The sequence below is a fragment of the Terrapene carolina genome, unplaced genomic scaffold (assembly GCF_002925995.2).
Source record: "Terrapene carolina triunguis isolate 2854851 unplaced genomic scaffold, T_m_triunguis-2.0 Scaffold42, whole genome shotgun sequence".
NCBI lineage: Eukaryota > Metazoa > Chordata > Testudines > Emydidae > Terrapene > Terrapene triunguis.
The window spans coordinates 32,053,687-32,064,224 of NW_020664393.1; the positions used below are offsets into that span (position 1 = coordinate 32,053,687).

General features: G+C 44.1%; 1 protein-coding gene across 2 annotated transcripts in view; it reads right to left on the reverse strand.

Annotated features, from left to right (window-relative positions):
* The window catches only part of SMAP1 (small ArfGAP 1), a 230,453-nt gene that overhangs the window by 124,910 nt on the left and 95,005 nt on the right, over window positions 1-10,538 (reverse strand). For both annotated transcript variants that reach the window (XM_024193778.3, XM_024193768.3), the window contains exon 5: window positions 4,762-4,839. In XM_024193778.3, coding sequence (XP_024049546.1) covers window positions 4,762-4,839 — 78 coding nt within the window. The remainder of the gene's footprint in view (window positions 1-4,761; window positions 4,840-10,538) is intronic.

The following is a 10,538-nucleotide window of genomic DNA, read 5'->3' on the forward strand; positions in this document are numbered from 1 at the left end:
TCTTTCGGCCCAACCCTCTAATTTGTCTAGGTCCCTCCTTATCCTATCCCTACCCTCCAGCGTATCTACCACTCCTACCAGTTTAGTGTCATCTGCAAACTTGCCGAAGGTGCAGTCCACGCCATCCTCCAGATTATTAATGAAGATACTGAACAAAACCGGCCCCAGGACCAACCCTTGGGGCATTCTGATACCGGCTGCCAACTAGACATGGAGCCATTGATCACTACCCGTTGAGCCCGAAGATCTAGCCAGGTTTCTATCCACCTTATAGTCCATTCATCCAACCCATACTTCTTTAACTTGCCAGCAAGAATACTGTGGGAGACCATATCAAAAGCTTTGCTAAAGTCAAGGAATAACACGTTCACTGCTTTCCCCTCATCCACAGAGTCAGTTATCTCCTCATAGAAGGCAATTAGGTTAGTCAGGCATGACTTGCCCTTGGTGAATCCATGCTGACTGTTCCTGATCACTTTCTTCTCCTCTAAGTGCATCAGAATTGATTCCTTGAGGGCCTGCTCCATCATTTTTCCAGGGTCTGAGGTGAGGCTGACTGGATCCTCCTCCTTCCCTTTTTTAAAGATGGGCACTACATTAGCCTTTTTCCAGTCATCCGGGACGTCCCCCGATCGCCATGAGTTTTCAAAGATAATGGCTCTACAATAACATCCGCTAACTCGGGTGGGCAAACTTTTTGGCCTGAGGGCCACATCTGGATATGGAAATTCTATGGTGGGCCATGAATGCTCATGAAATTGGGGGTTGGGATGTGGGAGGGAGTGAGGGCTCCAGCTGGGGGTGCGGCCAGAAATGAGGAGTTCAGGGAGCAGAAGGGGCCTCCGGGCTGGGGCAGGGGGTTGGGGTATGTGGGGAGAGTGGGGGCTCCAGCTAGGGGTGCGAGCTCTGGGGTGGGGCTGGGGATGAGGTGTTTGTGATGCAGGACGATGCTCTGTGCTGGGACCAAGGATTTCAGAGGGTGGGAAGGGGATCAGGGCTGAGGGTTGGGGCGCAGGAGGGGGTCAGGGGCGCAGGCTCCGGGCAGTGCTTACCTCAAGCAGCTCCCGGAAGAAGCAGCATGTTCCCCCTCTGGCTCCTACATGGAGGTGCGTCCAGGCAGCTCTGCGCACTGCCCCATCTGCAGGCGCCGCCCCTGCAGCTCCCATTGGCCGTGGTTCCCGGCCAATGGGAGCTGCAGGGGTGGCACTTGGGGCAGGGGCAACATGTGGAGCCCCCTGGCTGCCCCTATGGGTAGGAGCCGGAGCAGGGACATGCCTCTGCTTCCAGGGGATATGCGGAACCACGACACAGAGCCCCGGACCGTGCTCCCCAGCGGGAGCTCAAGGGCTGGATTAAAATGTCTGAAGGGCCGGATGCGGTCCCCGGGCCGTAGTTTGCCCACCCCTGCGCTAACTCCTTTAGCGCCCTCGGATGCAGCACATCCGGCCCCATGGATTTGTGCTCGTCCAGTTTTTCTAAATAGTCCTGAACCACTTCTTTCTCCACAGAGGGCTGGTCACCTCCTCCCAATGCTGTGCTGCCCAGTGCAGTAGTATGGGAGCAGACATTGTTTGAAAAAAAAAAGAAAAAAAAAAAAAAAAAAAAAACAGCATTGAGAACATTAGCTTTTTCCACATCCTCTCTCACTAGGTTGCCTCCCTCATTCAGTAAGGGCTTTCCTTGACTTTCTTCTTGTTGCTAACATACCTGAAGAAACCCTTCTTGTTACTCTTAACATCGCTTGCTAGCTGCAACTCCAAGTGCGATTTGGCCTTCCTGATTTCACTCTTGCATGCCTGAGCAATATTTTTATACTCCTCCCTGGTCATTTGTCCAATCTTCCACTTCTTGTAAGCATCTGTTTCACTGTTAAGCCAAGCTGGTCGCCTGCCATATTTACTTTTGTTCCTGCAATCTCAATAAGGATTCTTTAAAATACAGCCAGCTCTCCTGGACTCCTTTCCCCCTCATGTTATTCTCCCAGGGGATCCTGCCCGTCAGTTCCCTGAGGGAGTCAAAGTCTGCTTTTCTGAAGTCCAGGGTCCGTATTTTGCTGCTCTCCCTTCTTCCTTGCGTCAGGATCCTGAACTCAACCATCTCATGGTTACTGCCTCCCAGGTTCCCATCCACTTTTGCTTCCCCTACTAATTCTTCCCTGTTTGTGAGCAGCAAGTCAAGAAGAGCTCGGCCCCTAGTTGGTTCCTCCAGCACTTGCACCAGGAAATTGTCCCCTACACGTTCCAAAAACTTCCTGGATTGTCTGTGCACCACTGTATTGCTCTCCCAGCAGATATTGGAGTGATTGAAGTCCCCCATGAGAACCAGGGCCTGCGATCTAATAACATCTGTTAGTTGCCAGAAGAAAGCCTCGTCCACTTCATCCCCCTGGTCTGATGGTCTATAGCAGACTCCCACCACGACATCATCCTTGTTGGTCACACTTCTAAACTTAATCCAGAGACTAGTTTATGGTGTGACTTGGTCACCTCTTGTAATGATAGTTTTAATGCATCTGCCACTCTTTGAGCTAGCCAACAATGGAAGAGGGGACAGCACTTTCTCATCTGTTGATGAAGATGAGAAGTTGGTCTGGAGGTTAATCTCCTCCTCTTACTCCTCTCCTAAGTGTTCAGGGGGCTCGGACACCCTCAATGCAGCAGCTGAAGGAGGGTGTCTCATCAGGCCCTAATAGGTCAAGCTAGAACCATGGTAGGCATGGTGTTTATGTGCCTGCCAAGGGTCCCAGTAAGGCCACTGAGTGGGCCCAGGAGGTTGGTACCACCGCTGCCCCTACCAAGGAGGCATGGCTGAGGCCCATTTTGGAATGGGTGAATAAGAGGAATGACAGGAGACTATGTCCTCTTGCTCACTGTGACTCATCACTCAAAAATGGGGGGGAGGAGGGCATGGCATGATGTCATCGAGTCTGGAACTCTGGGTGGATTCATTACCAGGTAGAGGTGAGTCCAGTGCGTCAGACACCAAAAGGTCTGTCACATACCAGAAGTCCAACAATGCCACAGTCTGTTCTGGTAGCGGTTGGCAGTGCTGAGACATCTGCACCAAAGGAGTTGGCAGTGCTGTACTTACTGTGCAGTCCGCCAGTGCCTAGCGTGCCAAGATGGTACCACTGTCAATGCCTGCACCGAAGGAGCCTTCCCCAGGGTGGATTTTCTAGTTCTCGCGCCCACTCAGTACCGATGAATCTTTGCCTGTGCCCATTGGGTCCTTAGGCAGCCCAACACATTCTATCAAGTCGGTACCATGTGAGCTCTGGATACCGGATTTAGACAGCTTCGGTGCCATTAGTACTGATGATTCCGAGTGAACCGGAGATAGTTTTCGGCTCGGTGAGGACTTGCTGTGGGGATTCACAGCCCTTTTCTTAGAAGCCTTGTGAGACTGGCTCATGGATGACTTCTTAGGCTCACCTCTCTTAGATGTAGAGGGTTGTGGTGAGAATTCCCACTGCCCAGAGTCTTGGAGTGGCTCTGAGGGCAGTTGGAGGATTACTTCCATTAGGAGAAGCTTGAGTCTCAGTTCTCTCTCTTTCTGGATCTGGGTTTCAAATGTTGGCATAAACCACACTTGTGTGAGATGTAGTTCTCTCCCAGGCAGCAAACGCACTGAGAATGTCCGTCAGTCACTGGGATAGATGCTTTGCAACTGAGACACTTCTTGAAACCCAGTGAACCGGGCATATCCGGTCTGGGAGGCGGGTGGAGGGAGAGAGTTTGTTTTACTTCAAAGTTTAAAGTAAAGTGTTGTGGTTTTTTGGGGAAAAAATAAATAAAAGATAAAGGAGTGAAAAAGAAAAGAGTTCTAAAAGATTATAGAAACAATTAGCAATTTATAGAAGGTAAGATCCGCTAACCGACAGCTAAAGCTCAGTCTCTAGCCATGGGCGTTGAGAAGGAACTGAGAAGGGTTTGCCCACACAACGCTGGTTAGCCTCATGGCAGGTTGCGGGGGGTGGGGGGGAAAGGGAGGCAGCGCACGCACAGGCTGAATGGACACTGCCACCAAAATTCTCCAATCAGCAGCACAGGGATGCAGACACACCTTCAATGGAGCACCCACAGGGACACTACTCAAAGAAGAATATAGGTTCTACCACAACAGTCCCATGCATGAGTGTTGATGCCTTACATACCACCTAGATTTGTGTACAGTGTCAGAGTGTTCTAAATGTTGAACAATGTTTTAGGAGTTTATGATTTTTTTCAATGTCTGTACACTGTCCATAACCAGAAGAAAATTCAAAAGAATGACAAAATTTGAATTTGTGAAAATTCCACCAAATGGGTCTGTATTTATGGACTCTAATTCCCTTGAAATTAGTTTTAAAAGGTGTTAGACCTTCTAGATGGCTTGGCTGGAGTAGCAGTGCCCTTTCAGGGGAGATTTCTAAAGCAATCTTAGAAATCTTGCTTTACTAGTAGAGGGCAGAGGCTTGATGCCTTATGAAAGTGATGCTCTAAGAGAAAGGGATAACAAAACAAACCCATGCCAGAGAGAGAGAGGTGAAAAATCATATAGCTAGAGGTACTAGCTCTTTTCACTTATGTGATCAGGGAAACAGGGTGTAGAAAAGACTGTGGCTTGTTTTAAATGTCTGAGTTCCTTTTAACAAAGACAATGAAACACTCTGCTAAATCCCGGAGAAGCTACTCTACATTATGGATGAAATCAAATGTACAAATCTGTGCACTGTATTATAATATGTAGGCTGACAAAAAAATTACACTAGGAAAGAGATACCTCCAATTTGCTCTTCTCGACAGCAGCTTGCAGAGAAGGAGAAGGTGCCAAAGGCTGAACAGCATCAGAGGAGGACATCTGTACAAAGCAGATGAAAGGGATGAGAAAGGAACCATGGCAGATTATCAGAATTAACAGACTATAGAAAGAGCAAAGGAACATATGATTTCATTTCCCCCCCAAGATACAGAAGCACTTTGGGGAGAAAAAAAATCATACAATATAGAAAAACAAGGCAGGCAAGACAATTGCATTTCGGTCTTTTGAATTTTACTAATGCTATTTCTAAAGGAAGAGAGGTTTGTCAGGTAACAGTGAATGATTTATAATGAAATACACTAGAATATAAAAATAAGAAAATGAACCTGGATAAGATCACAGAAAAATAATTAGGTTTCATCCACTGTTCAATTTTATCCAATGTGACTGTTGAAATATTAATGTCCTGAAGCATGAAGACATGCTGTCTCAGGAGGGAGAAAAGGGGGGAGTGCATTTGTTCTTGTTCACTGTAACAGAATATTTATTTAAAGAATACAGCAAAATAACCCTGAAAGTTATACATTTAATTAAAGTTCTAATGAACTGCTCTCTATTTAAGAACATGTTAACTAAATAAAAGAAAAAGCTGTCGGTTTCTACAAAGCAGCATCCTAGCAGTCGGCTGCCAGACCTATTACGAAGCAATTTATATATATTCCTTTCTAAACATTCGTGTGCACGACCACTATTACCAGCACTGTACTTCCAGAATTACCAAAGGTATTATGAGACAGTTATATACACCACAGAGGCAATTTACACATGAAAATGGGATTCGTCTAAAAGCATTTTCATACATCTTCCTAGCCCATTTCTTTGTGTGTACTTGATCACTTTAATAGAAGCATTATCCTTCTATTCCCTTCACAGAAAAATGCAACTGAAATATGTTTACTAAACGTGCAGTAAATCTTCAGAGCTATAAAACTGACAACTCTGTATTTCCCTATATCATCATTAGTACCCACAAGGAAAATTTAAAAATAAATGGAGCTATTACAGGACAGGTCTTTACGTACTGTCAAAAAAACTGATTATTTAGATATGCAGTGTTGTTGATCCCAGGATAATAGAGAGAAAAGGTGGGTGAGGTAATATCTTTTTCTGAACCAACTTCTGTTGCTGAGAGAGAAAAGCTTTTGAGCTTACACAGAGCTCTTCTTCAGGCATGGGAAATGTATTTTCCCGCAGCTGAAGAAGAGCTCTTTGTAAGCTCAAAAGCTTGTCTCTTTCACCAACAGAAGTCGGTCCAATAAAAGTTATTACCTCACCCACCTTGTGTCTCTAATATTTACATGGCATTCTTACCCCTTTTTTTTTTAAACTTAATAATCTTTAACACAGCTTCTTACAATATAGCTGAAAACTACAGAGAAACCCCTTCTTACATCTTTAGTGATGCGTTTGTTATAGAAGATTCCATGAGTATTATAGTTTATGTTCAAAACATACATAAATTAATATTCACTATCCGTATACATAAAGGCCCTGGAAACGTGCTTTTGCTCTGAAGGTTGGTGAATGATGTTCCAGAAAAGGGGTTTTGCTTTTTAATAGTGTGTTTAGTAGTTTCAAGAAGAAATTTCACACTGGGTTAAACTTGTAGAAGTGAAACATTTATACAAAAAAGTGACTTGGTCAGTATTTTTCTGCCTTTACTTTGTTATAGAATCTACTAGTGTTACAGTAAGAGCTACCTGAGACACTCCCCATGATAATGCAGTAAAATTAATCTTATGCTTATAACTTTCTGTTGCTATGGAAACAGTGATATATCCAGCATTTTGACGTTACCACATTAATTTCTAAAATGAAGAGAGGGGGATTATTCACTCATAGCCTTATTTGAACATTGGTAAAAGATTTGGTAACTAAACATAGTAAACTACAAACTATTTAAAACCCAGTCAAGTCTTTAGTCTGATGTGTAAGTCTTCCCATAATTTATTAAAATAATTTAAAATCTCATTTCAGCTGTGCTTTCTGGTTCCTAGACACAAATTGTTTTCAATTCCCTCACACATCTGTCTGATGCAGAATGTGGGTTAGGGTTTTTTTTTTCCCTTCTTTTTTAATTGCAAAATAGGAGTTTTCTACATCTGAAAGTCTATTAAACAAATGATAATGGCTATTGGACAGGCAATATCACACATTCAAATGATGCAATAGAGATCAATGACTTTTTGAGACCATATAATCTATACAATAAACATATTGCAGCATTAGCCCACTTGCTTCACATGTTTGTTTCCTTGTTTGCATACCATCTGTCAAAACAAAGATATCAGAAAGTCAACAAAAGTTGTCCATTGTGACCGTGTTTCTTCATTCTTTGGCAAGATTGTAGGCTGTCTGACACTACATTAACTGTATCCAAGCAGGAGAGGAATGCCCAATATATTTTAACTCCCAGGTCAAGCTAGCCACGTATGGTATGTACTTATGACCCTGTAAGATGCAAAAAAGGCCTATGTATAGATCCTAGGTCCACTCTTAGAGAAGCTGACTTCATAATGCAAAGCCCCACCAGTGCATGAAATGCCTAGAGTATAGTCCTGTCCATCTTTCAGTGTTAACACTCTTCCTAAAAATGGAAGTTTAAGATGTGTTATTGCAAATGACGGTTTAAAATTTTTTATCTTTCAGTCTGGTTTCTATCTAGGGCCTGTCAGTCTAGCTCAGTGATCACCAACCAGTCAATTGTGATCTCTGGCATAGTGTGGCTGCAGATAAGGCAGACTCCCTGCCTACTCCAGCCCCACACTGCTCCCAGAAGCGGCCACCGCAGCCCTGCAATGTAGGGGGTCTCCCTCTGCGCGCTGCTCCTGCCTGCAAGCACCGCCCCCACATCTCCCATTGGCCGGGAGAGCTGCGGAGACAGTGCTTGCCGAGAGGGGCAGGGCACGGAGCCACGTGCCCCTTCCCCGCCCAGGGGCCACAGGGGCACATTATCTCCTTCCGGGAGCGGTATGGGAGTGGGGTAGGCAGGGAGCCTGCCTTAGCCTCACTGCGCCTGCCGCCAACCAGGAGCCGCTGGAGGTAAGTGCTGCCCGGCCGGAGGCTGCACCCCAACCCCCATCCCTGAGCCCCCCCTGGAACCAGCACCCAAAACCCCCTCCTGCACCGCAACCCCTTCCCAGAGCCAGCACCCCAACACTCTGCCCCAGCCCGGAGCCCCCTCCTGCACCCCAACCCCCTACCCCAGGCTCAGCCCAGAGCCCCTTCCCACACTTCAAACCCCTCGGCCCCAGCCCAGAGCCCGCAACCCCTCCCAAACGCCAACCCCCAGCCCAACCCGGTGAAAGTGAGTGAGGGTGGGAGAGAGTGAGCAAGGGGGGGGGGGCACGCGGGTGTGAGCAGGGCAGGGCTTTGGGGGAGGATCCTGGGTTGCCCTTCGATTTAAAAAGTGATATTGGGCATAAAAAGGTTGGAGACCACTGGTCTAGCTGATCAACCTAACATAAAGAGCTCTTATTACAGAGAATTAGCATGGTGGAATAACACTAAATGGTCCCAGATCCAACCCAGCCACAGAAACACTCAATGGGAAGGAAGTCTCCATGGCATTCCTGGTCCTTTCCCTCACCTACTACTTCCTACTCTCCTGTGCCCACAGCACCCTGGACTCGAGAACCCTCTTGCATCCGGAGAGTTCCAGGCCTTCTTAGTCCAGAGTCGAAACCTGCACATTTATTAATCCTGCTTTTAATTCACCCGTTGATCTTGATCTGCTTGTGACTAGGCAGCAATCCCTGTGTGGAACTATTCTTCAGTTGTTTCAAGCTTATTCACAGAAGGAAATCTCTCAAAAGGTGGACTGAGGCAGTGGGCTGTCACCACATCTTCCTTGTAAGGTACTATTGGGTTTTCATTCACTACCATTATTATTCAATATATATATTTGAAGTCTTCAGGGAATACTCCTAAGTCATGAGCTGAGATACCATCAGTATGTTCAGCTCTTTGAGGACTGGCAAACTAATATCTAGATATTATGGTGATAGGAGCTTTGGAAACAACAGCCAGACACAGCCTTGTTTGGCAAGGGTTGAGTGATTTATGTTTAGCCCAGATGAGACAGTGATACCAGCAGGTGGGTAGGTATGACTATTCTGAGAAATGTGTGGATTACTAATTATATTGTTACAGAATCCATGAAGCACACATTGGCCATCAGTATCTAGAATAACTGATGCTTTCTTAAATTTTAAAAATTACAAAGCTAATTAAGTACTTATTCTTCCTACATTTCTTAAAAGGCAATTGAAATCAGTTGGATCCTCCCTCTTATCTGTCTTCAATTTTTATCAGGATAACATCAAGGAAGGGCCTTCAGTTTGGGAGCTATTTATAGAGCTCCCTATTCATATTTCATACATGTCTGTCAGATTTCCACTGTACATGTTTTCAAGGATTTATGAAAGGTCTACTAGAACCAGTTCACTTTCAGCAATTCAAGCGTCCTTCTCCCGACCCCATTAGCTCTTCCTTTTCAATCTCCATTTGCAAGATTTGTTGTGCTTACTGGACCTTCCTGGTGTATTTCACAGTGTATCAGATGTTCTGCACAGGATACTGTAGTAAGGAATTTAAAAAAAAATTACCCAAAACATTTTTGCATCTAAAGAAAATTCCACGAAATTAACATTTTACTCATCATCTACCCTTATAACGAAGATTTCTTGGTCTACTAAAAGATCCAAATGAATAGGAATAAGAGTGAATGTAGTAGAGTACACTATATTTCAGTTTCTTTCTTTGTGACTGTTTTCATTTCTCTCTCTAGCTGGAAATACAATCTAATAACCAGGACAAACTGATTGCTTTGAATTGAAACTACAGTACTGCACAGTTGTTCTACCATCCAATTACAGATTCAATAGGTTTACCGCTCAGGTGAAAAGTGTATAATAAAACTTACAGTATTTACCCTCCTTTTACAGTTTTGCAAAGATCTCTGCAATACACCTTGAACTTAATTAATAATTTTAGTTCAACTAAAATAAGCTGGAATTTTAAAATCTCATTATGGAAGTGAAAGATTATTATTTTATTAAAATAAAAAAGGATTAGAAGGATAAAGATTTTTACAGTATCTTGTAGGATTCTGCTTGAGTTTTAAACTGACATTATACTGACCAAGTCTAGTGATGATCCTGGGTGGAATAAATGAGGGCAATATATAGCCATACAAATGGCTATTTCTAAACAAATAGCTATAAAAATGGGCATATAAAGGAACTATGGTAAAAGCTTTAATTAGCTGTTTACAACTAGTTTCTTCCATTATTTTGAAAGCACATGCTGTATTTTGTTTTGATTTGTTATTTTGCAAAAATAATACCAAGTAAGAACCCAGCAACATCAAAAGTATCACAATCTTTTATTTAACTCTTCTGATATCGAGTGTTAGCCAGGTAATTCATACACCAAGTAATCCATAAATTTATCTTTTAAAAACATTTATCAAACCATGGATGGACCTCATAAGACCACAGAAGAACCCTACCAAAAATGCTTTAACCACCTAATGTGGAGTTAGGAGTTGAACCGAACAAGAGTGCCCTCTAGTGGCCATTTTACATATGCAGAGTTAATTTACAGAGAAAAGATTGGAGTACTTGTGGCACCTTAGAGACTAACAAATTTATTAGAGCATAAGCTTTCGTGGGCTACAACCCACTTCTTTGGATGCATATGCATCCGAAGAAGTGGGTTGTAGCCCACGAAAGCTT